The sequence below is a fragment of the Pseudopodoces humilis genome, chromosome 3, assembly GCF_049639895.1.
Source record: "Pseudopodoces humilis isolate 2021_Gansu_Grassland_sample_001 chromosome 3, ASM4963989v1, whole genome shotgun sequence".
NCBI classification, from domain to species: Eukaryota; Metazoa; Chordata; class Aves; order Passeriformes; family Paridae; genus Pseudopodoces; species Pseudopodoces humilis.
Window position 1 is genome coordinate 62,422,377 of NC_142202.1, and position 15,458 is coordinate 62,437,834.

Consider the following 15,458-nt stretch of genomic DNA (forward strand, 5'->3'; position numbering starts at 1 on the left):
TTGTGCTCAACACATAGAACACAAAAAAAAGAAAACAAATATCATGACAAAGTCGAATCTGACGGACAGTCTGTAAAAGAATGATATGAAAAGGCCAGCAAGCAATTATTATTTACTCAATTTCATGATAACAAAAGTAGCCAATGAAATTATTAGGAATCAATAAAAAAAACCCAGGACTTTCTCTACCTGACATAGTAAAATCTAGAGCCTCTACCAGAAATGTTGTGGAAGCCAAAATTCAAAAACTGTTAAAACTAGTGAAGGATCCATCCACTGAGGGTTATAAAGCAAAGGTTCAGATTTGCAAACCTTACTGAGAAAGCATCTAAAGCACTGATTACTGGAAAGAAACAGGGAGTGATATCTTATTTCTAACTGACCATTTCTGGGGACAGACTCACTAGGCAGACCTTTATACAAGCCAAATTAACAGCCACAGATCAATTCTGCTGAATTCTGTTTTACAAAGATAGATGACCCTAGCAAATTTCCAGCATCTAAAGTGGCAGAATCCACAAGTAAACTGTATCACAGTTTGTAATTATACCTTCTTCTAAAGGCCAGGAGGTACAGTCTTACAGCAATATAATGCATTTCTAAAAACAGATGTGAAAATCCACACATGCACTTGTGTGGAAAAAAGTACAAAAACCTAGACTGGCCCATACATCCAAGTCATAGTCAAAATCTACTGCAATGGAAGAAGAGCTGTGAGCTTAATTCCCAAATTCAAATCTGATGCAAATTTCTGAAGATTTTAATTTTTTATTTTCACATGTGAGTTCAGTTAGATCTCTGGAGTATTCTGGTAGTTATTCATAAAGTTCAATAAAGATCAATATTCAAATCTAGAGCTGTAGCGATGACAGATTTAGGGTCCTAAGTACTGATGAAGAATTCTTTGAATTATTGTCAACTTGAGTGTTAACAAGCTATTGTAAAAATGTGGGCAATTACTACAGGTGCTGACAGTGTCAGATACCTCTGTCTCTATTCAGATGAGGACCATTCTTGTGAGAAATCACATTATACGACAGAGGAAGTTTTGGAGAGAAATTTGTAATAAAAAAAACCTTAAAAGAAATATAATCTGAGGCTTTGAGCTTTGCTACTCTTTCTTGGTTTATTAATCAATGTAAACCACAAGTACACTTGCAAATAGGAGATGAAAATAAAAATATCTTATACCTTCTCTATGTGTGACCTTATAAATATGAGCACATATCTCCCATAGAGCTTTAATATCCAAGGTCAGGCTGAACAAGTCTCTGGGCAACCTGATTTAGTTGAAGATGCCCCTGCTCAATGCAAGCTGCCTTTAAAGGTCCCTCTCAGCCCAAACTATTCTATGTTTCTAATAAGGTTACCCATGATTCTGCATGTGAGCAGCACTGACCTGGTAATGTCTCAGAGTACAATCTGTTGCTACAGCAGAGACTAATTACACCAAATATAACAAGATCTATTTAAAAACAGCTTACTATTACTAAAAAGCCCGTCTGAAATCTTACTAAGTGCTTTGAAACAGTTCTTGAAGTTTAAGCCTAAATTTATTAATGAATGTTTATATTCATGTGCCCTAATGCCAGCACTATCTTTCATCTAGACAAGATCTTCTCATGTGTTCATTCATCTCTACCACGTTTCAGAGTAGGCACCTCCAATCATTTTCAGTTTTCATCTCCTTTCTAGCTATTTCTGAATCTTTAAATCATTTCTCTCAAAGTTGGTTACCAAAGCCTTGCAAGCCCCTGAGATCAAACTAATGGACTTGGATGACACATTGTCACTTGTTTAAAACAAGCATTCCAGGTTTGTGCACCTGCCACAGTGCAGAGCAACGAGACTGTAATTTTTATTACCAGGTCTATGAGTTTGTATGTCAATTCTTACATCACTCTGGAAACCACCTAGTTTTCTTACTGGAACATGTCTGGCTCAGGAGTAATGTTTTCACCTCAGGTCTGCTTTTTCCCCCATATGTTCTATCTCTTGCCTTTACCCCTACAATCGAGCTCAAAGCATTTCCTCATCCTAGGGGAACTACAAGTCATCTCCATTTTTTTATGCCTTCATTCAAAGTATGAAAAGTTTTATTTTCCTTGATAGGTTCCCAGTTTTTGACAGTTAATACATCTATTTCCTGTAACATAGGTCACATCACATACTGTAAATTTACTACAATGAACTTCACATATATGAAAGACATCACAGAATATAATAGTCTACTTTATTATCTTGTGCTTCTGTACATTGAGACAGATATCTACCTGGCTCAAAAGCAAATTACTAGTGCTTTTTTGTTTAATAAAAAGACATTTTTGGTATCATACTTTTGTGAGCAAAATTAATGTATATAAGTTGTATTTTGTTTCAAGCTGATTTTATCTGAACTAAAGCTAACAGTTAAAGTAGTGCCCTCCTATTTATATGGGAAAACCTTGAGTTTTTAACTCAGATCAGGTTCAAATCCAAAGAGCACTTTATTCAAAGACTTACACCAAGGTAAATTTAATTAAGGTTCCTCCTCTGAGCCATTTCTCCAATATAATAATATATGAACACAGCCAGTGACATGCATATTGACAGCACTCTTCCAGTTTGCTTATGTATTATTAAAAAAAAATTAGGAAAAAAGCTATCAAATGAGGACACAACACTTAATCATACACAGTTCATCTAAAAAGGGAAAATGCCATATACTTAAACATACTTAATAGGCCACCTTCTGAATAACTGAAAAACAAGTTGCCCATCCAATCCTCTAAACCACTAGTTTTAATTTAACTGTAATTGCCCTATCCCCCCCAATCACTTCATTGTGCAGCTCTCCACAAGGAGCATTAATCCACTCACCACAGACAGAGCCTCGCACTAATCTCCTTAAATGTGGTCTCTCGGGGAGGTAGCGGTATTTGCATCCAAAGATACTGAGGTTTGACGTGTGATCTCCAAAGAAGCGGAGCTGGCGGTATCTCTCCCCACAACGGTAACAGAAATTAGTGTTACACTGTGAACAGGTCATGTGGTCACACCCTTCGGTTCTCTGAATGTGGATCTGTATGAGCAGAAGGAAAAAAAAAGAAATATTATTTTTCCCTCCTTCCTAAGCACAGGAAAGTGGCCACTACCAGGGGCAGTTCATGTGCCAGATGAAAGAAGCTGCAAGTAACCCCCTGCTAAATCAGCATTTGCATTAATTAATACTGCAGCTGGCTTAAGACAATAACGGTTTTCTGAGGCATGTTTCAGAGCATTAAATGTGAGTTCCATTGTTTCCAGATTCCCATTTCCTACCTAATCCTCCTGTTTTGTTTAAATACTCTTCATATCAGATGAGAATACTTGCCCTTACTGGAATTTTGGTTTTATTGCTGAGGTAAATGTGTTAGCACCACACTTTATCAAAAATAAAAACAACACAGTGAATATAGTTATGAACTCTGTTTGACCCCTCCACAGATGGGTTTCCTTCTTAGGCCACCTGTGGCTTCACTCCCTTTTCCATCACAAATTGATTTGGCATTTTGTAATAAACACCAGAGAGACACTGCTGTTACAGTGCGTGATTTGAGAAATATGGATGCTTTTTCATTCTTAAAGAAAAAAAAAAATCCACAAACTATAAAACTGTATGTGGAATAAAAAAATCATACCAAGCTTTCATGATACCCACAGTACAGCATCAAACAGGGCTGCCCCAGTTCTACAGCCATCTTTCTACTGATTGCCTGCATAAATAGTTCCTCATCCTGCATTCAAAGACCACATTCCACAGTGGAATGATAGATAGGCTAATAACTGAGGTTGCAAGTGATGCTCAAGGGTCATCTATTTTAACCCCTAACTCCAAGCTGGGATAACTCCAGCTAGATCACGTTGCTTCAGGTCTCATCCCACTAGATTTAAAAAATTTCCAAGCATGGGTATGTCACAGCCTCTTTGAGCAATCACCATGCTTCACCATCCTCCCTGGGAATACTTCTTTCCATTACATACAATTTGAGTTTCACCTGTTGAAAATTGCAACAGATAAATCCGTGCCTCCTGAAACTCTTATATTTACCTACACATATTTTTTTTTGTGGGGAGGTACAGGCAAAGACATGGCACGACGACTTGGTGACCCTACAAGCCAGAGACACTGAAAGCTCAGGAAGCTCCAGAGAAGCTCATGACTCCTGGGCTATCCAACATTCTTGAGAGGGTCACATGCATTTGTTCTTTGGTATTGATCGGGGTGATCTGGGCTCTCACTTTGCTCACCCAAACATCTACCGAAACTGGCACTTCATACATGTAACAAAGTGGTGCTTTCCACCTGCAGTACTCCTGGTGAAAGAGTTACAAAGGTAACAGTAGTTCCAGATACGCTTGCCAGCATCCCTGTGCCACAGTAGCGATCTCAGGATTTGCATTTCTATGCTTTCAAATGCTGCTTTCATACAAAAGAGGGGAAAGACATTCACAAAAGATAGAACTGTGCTATTAAAAACAATGCTTTCTAGTGGGCAAGTATTCTAGTAGACTTAAAATTTGTCTGATCAAGCAAACACCCTCCCCTACCCCTAGGAATTCTGTTGTATTACAGGTGTCTGTTTTCCAAAAGCACCTGAATAAACACCATTGCTGACGAGCTTTATAAGCCCCCTGACTTCAAAACTTTCACAGTTAAGCACTGACAGCAGGCAAAGTGGAAAGAGAAATCTACCCAAGAAGCATAACTTAAAAAGATATACACTGTTTTTTTTTTTTTAAAAAAGGGACATTACATTGTCAGTTCAACTTCTGACATCTCAGGTTACATGTGAAAAAAAATGTTGACCCCACTTATGGAGCCATTGTTTATTTACTGTAATTTCTCAGATTAACTTGAGCTGAAATGAAGGAATTTTAATAGCAACTTAAAGTGTTTTGACAAATTAACTTTAAAATTTATTTTTAATTAATTTTTCAAGGGACAATCTCACACAAACTATTACAGACTTTTGTAATTTAAAGGGTAATTGTCCTCATCTGCTGATTCTATCTTAAAAACGTAAATGAGGGAACTAGATATTGTGACTAATGAGAATTAACTGGTTGCTTTATTCTCTTTTTGAATTAAGACTGTTGAAGTCTCCTCTCTCTTCTCTAATGTATGAACCCAATTAAGTTACCATTCATCCTTGTAATTCTGTATAATCCTGGACTCTATAAAAATCCTAAATGCAAACCAAAATTACTTCACATTTCAAAAATAAGTTAATTTTTATTGGTAGTAAGAACTTCAAGGACATGCTAGCAATAGCCTTTTATGTTCTACTGTTCATATCTTTCAGAAATATCCACCTCATAGAAACTGCCTGCCATCCTTCTACCCATGCTTTCCTAGGAGCCTCCCAGCTCCAGTTAAGTCATGCATTACTCCTGAGCAGTTTGTCAATCTACTTGTTTCTGCCCTAAATTCTCCAGACATACTGTCCTCTTGAAACATAAAAGAAGCTGATAAGGATTTATTTTCTTACAGACAACTACTGTAACCACATGCACTTCATGTTTGCTTCTTCAAAAAGCAAACCATAAAAATATTTTAGTCAATACTCATCTGCACATATAACCACCTTCAAATGCTGTAAATCTGGAACAACCGGCTGTACTCGCCTATACCTTTTTATTGCAAAAACTTTCCTTTTTTCCAGTGAGTAAAGACTTGATTAAAAAAACAAAGCAAAAACCCCCACAAACCTTAGATGCAGGGCTGGACTCCCTATCACATGTTTTGCAGACTGACAATGCCAGGTGAACTTTGTACCATTTGGTCAGGCTGCTTTCAAAGCTAAGACATGACATCTCAGCAGATCAGCTTCATCTCCGGTTCACATGGGCATGACTCCGTGCCCTCCAGATAATCCACTGACAGAGATGGATTACAAATCTATAGGTTGAGAAAGCAATCGCCGATGGCTCAGATATCTATCACGAGTGTTCCTGCTCCACTGACAGCGCCACGGCGCAGCCGGGGGAATGCGAGGGGCCGGGAATGCCGCTGGCTGTGGGAAGCTGCGGCCCTGTGGGGCCCAGTGCCATGTGGCTGCAGGCTCCCCTGTAGCACGGCAACTGCAAGCCCAGTTTCTGCCTCCATGCATTCAGTCAAAGCTACAGGCTTCATCCCTCACCCACGGCTTGTTCAAAACCAAAGATGTACACTCACCTTACAGGGGAAGGTTTAGCTGCTCAGAAACCCAACAATAACTTCCAGAACAACAGGAGTGAAAACTACACACCAAGGGCAAACACATCCAGTTCAGAGTCTTAAGTAGACAACTGCAGTAGCACAGTGGCTATTTCAGACCCTCATTTTACTCCCTCTACATGTTACATGCCCTCTCATAGAAATCTTCTAGAAAAATCACTGCCAAGAGTTCTGAGGATAACTGGCTACATATACTCTACCCCTAAAGAAAACCTGCACAGCTTTATCCCTTTGTATACAAATAAAGACTCTCTTCCCTCCAGAGGATGACAATTAATTAATTAATGCAGAGTGCTTCCAAAAACTATGCCTTGAATTATTTGATAATGCTTATATGAATCAGAACAGATAATAAGTACACACTCCTTTATTTGCATTGACATGCTTGTTCTTAAATTTCTGCTGCCGTTCAAAGCCTTCTAAGATGGAGCTGCTATGTGGTGTTTCCTCAGATAGTGCTGCATTTGAAATCTGTACTAAGGTAACACCAACATGGAGTATTTCCTTGGTTTGCTGTATTGTAAAAACACTTGTGGAAAGAAAAGCACTTTGTTGTAAACATACCAAGAAATTGTAAAAAAATAACTCCTTAAAACCGTACTGAGGAAAGACAAGTAATGTTATAGATTTTGGCAAATGGCATCCAGTAACATGCAGCAAATTTGCACTTATTAGCCAACTTGCTCTAGAACAAGACCAGCATTTTTTGGACACATCTTGTTGAGAAAAATGGTCTAAACTGACTCTCAAAATAGTGTATAGTACATTTGGAAAAGGCTCTATTAAAAAAAAAAAAAAAGTCAAAATAAATTTAAGATACAGTTTAAAAAAAGTAGCATTTTTTCACATTTCCATACTGACACACAGTCACAACATGAATCTAAAACTAAGCATTTGGACAGTGTGTAACATTTTTATTATCTTATGTAAACACATCTTGGAGAGACCAGGTAAATAAAAGCTCTTCCTATTAGATGCACTAAAGCTGTATCCAACTTCAGGAAAAAGTAATCAAGTTGAAGCTTATCTGACAGTCCCCGCTATATTTGCATTACAAAGGATTATGTTCTTACAAATCACTTACCCAAACCAATATGAAATACTCATATTTGCCTGAGGATCTGCCTCTGTATACACATACCCTGTAAGTGTGTTTAGATTTTCTCACCTGCATGCCCAGACAAGATAATGCATTTGATTTCTCCATGGTACAACTAAAAAGAGTCTGAGTGTATGTGTCTGTGTGTATAAATAATTATCTCCAGAAGCTATCTGTAAAATATGGTCACAGTTTACACTGTAATCAGTATCACACTTAGGAAGTTAACAGTAAGTTTACATATTTCTTCAGTAAAGAAACTGTACCTCTAACTTAAGTTTCTACCTTTAACTTCCATTAATTTCAGCTTTAGTGTAAAAGTGAAATACTAATATATTTAGGCACAATTTGACTTTCCCGTAATCTGTTTTCCAACTTTGGATGCCATAAATTTTCAACCAAAATATGAAAGAGGTTAAAAATAAAGTATGTTTTCACCTGAAACACTGCCTCTGTGGACCTAGAACATGGCTAAATCAAATAATACTGTGTTACTAATTATTTTCTCTGTCACTATTTATTTTATTTGGAAATAGGATTATCATCTGATTCAATATTATTTCATATACAGGTCTTGGAGGGAGGGATGAATGGGAGAGAAAGGCAGAGAAGTATTAGATCTAATCCCCCTGACTTCAAATTGTTACCTGTCAGAACGCTTATCCCCACATGCCAAACACCTACTAAAGATGAGATGAAGAATACTGCTTAAGATATATTTTTTTAACGACTCAAAGATGTATTTTTTCAACTAACTGCCAGCCAAGTGGTACTTTTGATTACTTGCAGGTTATAGATCTGACTTAAAAATAAACAGTATGTTGAGAGAAACATTTTTGAGATTGTAAGCAGAAAACTTTTTTTTACCTCTGAAGAAAAATAGTATCAAGTCAGGGTAACAACACAGTTTAATAAAAGGTTGAATTCCTTCTTCGATATTCAATTACATGCTACATTACCAGGACAGACTTAACAGAGGTCCTTTTTCTGTGCTAGTTTCTTAAGTTTCCATACTGCCTCTCACCATGTAGGAGGTTTTATTTTTCTTTGATTAAGAAAAGAAACCTCAAGTATTTTTTAAATTAGCAGCCAAACTCACGCAACTCCATGCTTCAGAATTAGTAACAAGCCCTGTAAGTTTCAAGCATCCAGCCTTTTCTTTTGGAGATGGTAAAAAGACTTGAATATTTAAACCTGGCATTTTAAAATTTAACTTATTCAGGTTAAGTTCAGGCTAAATGTTAGACTTAGCAGTTTTAGTTCTCTTTCCAGCTTAAGATCTTGCCTTCTTACCACTCCCTGTTTTTCCACATTCATATTTTTTTGCTTGGTCCACTTTCTTAATTTTTTGGACAATTTATTTCAAGTTACATAATTCCATTGTCATAAACGTGAACCATGTCCTGAACCTGGACACAAGTCAAACAACTAAAATCAAAACACATACTTCTTCCCACTCCAAAAAGGAACTAAGTATTTTACTTTAAGACTTCCCAGAAAGTGAACATTTTTAGAACTGACTCAAACCTAACAACTCTTACCAAAAAGCAAGCTGCAAAAACTCTTATTAGGTCACACATGTGCAGGAAGAAGGGTAAACAACCAGATGCTGATTTCCAAGCTTTCCAATTTTCGTCAGTGTTTTGAAGTCTTTCAATTTCAAGCTATGGCATCACAGGCATTTCTTTCTCAAAGACCAAAATATGATACTTAATAAACTGATGAACATTTTCTTATTTGCACAGTGTAAGGCTCAAAGTGTGACATATACTTTGTATGTTTATAAGTAATAATCTTCCCATTCAATATCCATTTTCTACGAAACAGTCCAGCTTTGACTTACTACTCTGTTGGTAGCTGTGAAAAAAACAGTTTAAGAGCAGCCTTCACTAAGGGCAACTGCAGCAGGGGTGTGCAGGGTTGTTGCCTGCCATTTGAGTAATGGGAAATACTTCTCATTTCTTTGAGGGGATCAATGAGATTTTTAGGGTGTTGAGCTGCATTTCAGTGCTGAGTAATGAGAAAGACTTCAGAGAATCATCTAGGTTGGAAAAGACCTTTGAGACCATGAACTTCTGCCTTTGATCACCACCTTGCCACCTGACCATATCACTGTCACATGCAGTCATTTCTTGAACACCTCTACGGCTGGTGACTCCATCACCTCCCTGGCAGCCCATTCCAATGTTTAACAATCCTTTCTGCAAGGAAATTCCTCCTGATGTCCAGCCTGAACTTCCCCTGGTGCAGCTTCGTGCTATGCCCTCTTGTCCTGTCACTGGTTGCCTGGGAGAAGAGGCCAACCCTCACCTGGCTACAGCCTCCTTTCAGGCAGTTGTAGGAAATGAAAAGGTCCCCCCTGAGCCTCCTTTTCTCCAGGCTAAAAAGGAGACTCAGGGGGGACCTCAGCCACTCCTCACAGGACTTGTGCTCCAGACCCTTCATCAGCTCTGTTGCCCTCCTCTGGACTCACTCCAGCACCTCAACATCCTTCTTGAAGTGAAGGGCCCCTAACTGGACACAGCACTCAAGGTGCGGCCTGTGAAGTCTCACCTTGAGGTACAGCTTGTGAAGATGTAACATTCGATCCTACAATTAGAGTTTTGCCAAGTCTCAGTTTCCCTTAACTAACTTGTTGACTGAGTATTTCCAGCCTTACTCAGACATTGAATATAATCAAACTCTCTGGAAAACCTGAAAAAGGGCACTGTATTTCCCTAGAGCTTTACATTTCTTTAAAGCTTTATTATAGGACTAATTCATTCTGTAATTAATTAACTCAAACATTTCTATGATTCTAAGCATACATCAAAGCCCCTTCTTAGTAATTTCCATAATATTTCTTTTACCTGCAGACATTCTGCAGAATCAGTGCAGGAACCAGCAAAAAAATCCGACCTGTTTTTCTCAATGGGTCATTAACAAGAAACTGCACAACAAGTGTGAATTTCATTTCCAATGCTGAGCAGAAGCTACAAATTCTCATTTAAAGAAAAAAAAAAATTAAATGTATATTTCAACAGTTTGAAGCCACTACCTGCAAGCCAAGGGAGAGCAGCTCACCTTGCATTTTGGACACTTCTGGGCATTCCTCTGCCCGTGTTCGATTTCGTTGGCCCAGTGACGTAACAGCTTGTCTCCCTTCTTGTATTCTTTGCAGTTAACGCCTTCATGCCAGGGAGAGTGGCACTTGAAACACCAGACAAATTGGCAAGACGGACACTGGATCTGTATAAATGAGAAAACACCACACATTTGCAAGCTGGGTGCTGATACAACTAGAAAGCCTGTTTTAAAACCACTGCTCTTCAACTGAGAGAGCAGGTGCCCAGCAAAGATCTAACATCTTCTGGAGGCTCTGTTTTAAAAACATGAGAGGTTGTGGAAGTTAGCTTGTTCTTTTCATTTTTAAACAAGAGAAAATACAGAATTGTTAAAGTTGGGAAAGGCCTCAATCAAATGAAGGACAAGTAGCTTGATTAAATCACAGGCACTATTTCCCACAGTGATTGTGTGCCTCAACTGACAAAAGGCAGAATCCAGAAAGCTTATTTAATTGCCTCCAATACATTTGGGAGAACACCTAAAAATTAGCTGACAGTTTTCAGTGCAGTGGATCTGTCTTTTTCTAGGAATAAACTGCACTGCCAAGGCTATTACAGAAAGTACTTGGTCTTCTGAAGGGCTCTACAGAATTCAGAATGGGTTATGAAGCTTATATTAGAAATGGTCCTGGGAAAAGGGGCCATGAGCAAGGCTCTCATCCAAGAGCCACAACTACCAACGGGAAGTCAGGCACCTCCTTTTGCTCTTGATTGCGTCAAGGCAAGCTGAGACTGTGCCAAACAGCCCACTTGCTACAGACCACACCTAATGGTAAAACCACAAGCCATATTCAAATTGAGAAAGGATCTGTTCTTTCCACTCACTCAGTTTTAAATCATTGTGTCAAACAGGTACCATCGTCATCACGTCCTCTTCCAGAGCCTGCTTATTTTTTTTTATGAAAAGCTAAGACAGCTGTTGTGTTTGCAGGAGTCATAAACAGAGGCACATTGCAGCTGCTTATCTGACAAAAGACAGGCCTCCAACCTGGATCACAACTAAGGAAAGCAAGAACTAGAAGCCACGTTGGACTCAGGCACATCCAGGCTCCTGCAACATGTTCACTTCTGCTGTGTTTGGCAGCAAAACATCTCAGCCTCTCAAGCAACTGCTGAGCCCTGCCCACCATCTCCAGCCGCAGTCCATGTCTGGCACTGCCCTGGCTTTGTACCCAGCTGATGGATGGGACTAAGGAATTCAACCAACCAAACCAAGGGTTTTTGGTTATATCTGTGTCCAGACTTGGTTCACCACCAAACCACAGAAACATCTGTGCTGACCATGCATGGTGTGGGGGTGCTTTTCAGGAAAATACATCCTGGAGTGTAGTCACACGTGAAATCCCTGAAACACATTTCTCAACTTCTCACTCCCACCAGCTGCTGTGCCCTCCTGTTGAGTCATGACAACTGGTGTTATGCTTCCTTGACTACAATTAAGAACCCAAAGTAGGTGCTCTGATCTCCCTTACATATTTTGCTGGGGCTAGCCAGAATTATTTACACATACAATCACTACATCTTGTTTAAAGGGAAACAACACATTAGGACTGAAACATGTGCATTACAAACATTTTTAGTTTTTACCTGAAAACTTGTCCAAGGCCATGATAAAGTATAAAACAAAAGCAATACAAAATAGCAGTCTCAAATTTAATGAGCCAGTGGCCAAGACACTGAATCAATGAAAATACACTAACCTGCATCTCTGCTTCCCAGATGAATTCTCCTAATAAAACCAGTTTAACAGAAAGGAAATTTCCTCCTCTGAGGAACCTAAAGAATGAATATATATGTTGCTACTAACCAAACTAACACAGAGCACTGGTTGTTTCCAATACTTTAAAATACTTCTCCAATACTTTAAAACCCAGCAGGCACAAAACACTCATCTAACCTATCCAAACTCGTATCTCCAGATCTTTCTTTTTTTTCTTTTTCTTCCCCATTCCCTCCCAGCACTGAATTTATGTCTTTGAACAACACATGTGACAGTGTCCTACTGCTGGGAAGACAGATTATAGAGTACATCATATTGTAGGGCTCCATATTTGTTATGTCTCAACCAAAGATGCAGCTTGTAGCCACAAGTAAGTGTTCTACAACCTGAAAACTTTTATTAGCTGCAGTATTCAGATATTTGAGGTGTTGAAAAGGTGGTTAAAAAGTACAAACCCAAATCAACAGGTCAGGAAGCCGCAAGTTAAAGCTTCTTCCTTAAAAGAAAGGCAACATTAATTCAAAACACAAATTCTGTGGGTTTGTTTTATGATGAATATGTGACACATCAATTGCATACTCCATCTTTCTATTGTAGCATGTACATAAGTGAAAGCAATACAGCAGCCACCAGGATACATATTTAAACTTACACACGCACACTGACATCAGGTGTTTCCAAACATATTAATCAGAAAGTACTGAAGTACAGGATGAGGCTATAACCGCAGGAACTAAAAATAACATTTCTTACCACAAATGGCCCTAACTGAACTAGTGAGAACTCTATGTTTCACTACCAGTTTCCTCTTCCACCTGTCACCCAGACAGCACCTTCCTCAGAACTGAACTTGTAAATAGTTTTTGTATTTCAAATGGGCCATTTCACTTCTCTGTGGGTTCAATGCTTCCTGAGCATAACTGAAGCAAGCAAAGAAAACTATGTCCTTTAAGTAGTTATGAACCTTACTTTTCTTGGAACTAGTGGCTGCAAAACAAACCCCTAAAACCATTCAAACTTGGATGCGGTGTAATGCCCCTGTGCTTAAGAAACAGAGCAATTACAGCAGTCGTTCACATTCTTATTCCATTTTTTCTCTGCTTTTCTGAAAGAAAAGTCAAATATTATTTGATTCATGCTTCAGTATTTATGTATGGAATCACCGTGGCAAGGACACAAATGCTACCTACATATGATTTTAAACCAGTAAAATATATTATAGTCCAGTAAAGCAGACAAACTATATCTGCAAAACAAAACCTTAACCTTGTGTTTTTTCAAATACATTCTCACACAAACATTTTCCCACTTATTTTATGATTTCTCTTTCTGTTGATTAGAATTGAGAGGATGGATATATACACAAACTTCTATGACATCTGGAGATCAGCCTCCCTTGAAACAGAAAAGATTGCACAACTTGGTGTTCTAACTCTCTTGGTGCTCAGCTTTCTGAAACACTGACCTTTGAGGCTAGCATTTTCCATTTTCTTAGCAAGCCTCTCTACTGCAAGCTACTTTCAGTTTCTTCACCTCACAGGAAAAGACTTTCCAAGACTGATAGATAATTTCAACACAAAATCACAACTCAATGTGACCTGATGATAGCAAAACTGACTGCGCATGAGAAATACTCCTGGAACCTGACAGTACAAAAAGCTTAGAGAGATTTTTTGCTGCTTGGTGGAATGGTAGCTATATAACATGATGGCCAAATTAACTATGCAATTAACTGATTACATGAATTACAGTCTCTAGCTGCAGATACTGCCACTTTATTTGAAAATAAATATGGGCTCCAGCCAAAACAGCTTCCTTTTCCTTCTCCTCATCATCAACCCACCCCCTCTCTTGAAATAGCTGAATATAAGCAACAACAAAACAAACAAATTTTGTACCCCCATTAGGGCTGGTCTTTGATCCAGCTCCCCGTGTGACACCAAAACATCAACATAAGCAAAAGCAGGCTGGCAGGAATGAACAGCTGGGAGCAAGGAGCGAGAGCACAGCAAAATCATCACATCAGCAGCAGCTGAGGCTCAAGGTAGACTGAAGTGATGTATAGCCATGAAGGTATCTGCTACTTAAAACCTGATCCAAAAGTGTGGAGCTAACAGTTCTATCACAGCATCTCTTCTGGTACAAATTCCAGCTAGTTCTAGAACAACTTTCAGCAACTCTTCAGTAGTTAAAAAAACAGTTCGTGTAACAACTGCATTGAAAAAACATTTACATTTGCAAACCCAAGCACTCAAGTCCTCCTTTTATGTGACATGTATCTCTTGACAAAAGTGAACAAGAAAACTACATTATGAATCTCACAGAGCAGAGTATTGTTTCTCCATGGCAAGTGGCAAGTCAAAAAACTAACAGGCAAAAGCCAGACCTTCCTCACAGAACAAGTCTTCATACTCTTGTGAAACTTTTACCTCTTACATGTACAGGAACTCAACCAGCAATTTTTCAATTTTTGCCCACTTCCATTGCACTTTGCATAATAGCTCTGAACAGAGATTTGTTAGGGTCTTGTCTGCAACCACATTACACTCAATTCAGGACGTATGAGACGGGGCAAGGAAATTCTCAGCACTAATGCTGGATCTATTTGTGAAAAAAAATATTTTATATAGAAAATTAAATAGTTCTCTTTTTGTTCTGTGTGGCCCTAAGTGTCATGGCATACTAATGGTAGAAGAAAGGTTTGGCTAGCAAGTTCTTCTTTTCTTCCCCTTGTTCTTCCTCAACACACATGTTAACTTTCTAGGCTTAGAACACTAAGACTTGAATCTCAGCCAATTGAACTTCTGGACCTAGATCAGCTTAGCTGACACAAATCAGCTATAATGAGAATCATTTATAACTTTGCTGCCTCTTTAAATTTCTATGTTATGTGTAATTTTAATACTGTATCAAATTTTAGAAATGGCATTAACATTTTTAAAGTATCAGTTCAAATGAAGTCCTGGATTTCAGAGTGCTTTCCCCTTGCAGTGTGTTAAAGAGTGAGTGTACTGTGATCCTACCAGCAGGCTTGTGCATTCGTGTTCCCCACACGACTCGGTTCCCTTGAAGCCAACACTCGCAGTGCTGGTGCAGAATTCATCTGGTGCAATTGCTGTTATATTACTTGCATGTGAACAGGGCAGCCTCAAAAGCCTCCAGTCAGGTGTCTCCTATGCTATACACAAAATAAAATGTGTCTTTGCCTCCAAACAGCCTAAAATGCAAGACAAAATGTTTACATGTAATTACACGGGAACCTAAGAAAAGGGATAATACTGGTCCCACAGCTATGTA

The 15,458-nt window shown here is 38.7% G+C and overlaps 1 protein-coding gene across 1 annotated transcript in view; it reads right to left on the reverse strand.

Annotated features, from left to right (window-relative positions):
- Positions 1-15,458, reverse strand: part of RNF217 (ring finger protein 217) — a 64,480-nt gene that overhangs the window by 15,818 nt on the left and 33,204 nt on the right. The window contains exons 3-4 of the mRNA XM_005518623.2: positions 10,401-10,565; positions 2,860-3,061 (exon numbers count right to left, since the gene is read on the reverse strand). Coding sequence (XP_005518680.2) covers positions 2,860-3,061; positions 10,401-10,565 — 367 coding nt within the window. The remainder of the gene's footprint in view (positions 1-2,859; positions 3,062-10,400; positions 10,566-15,458) is intronic.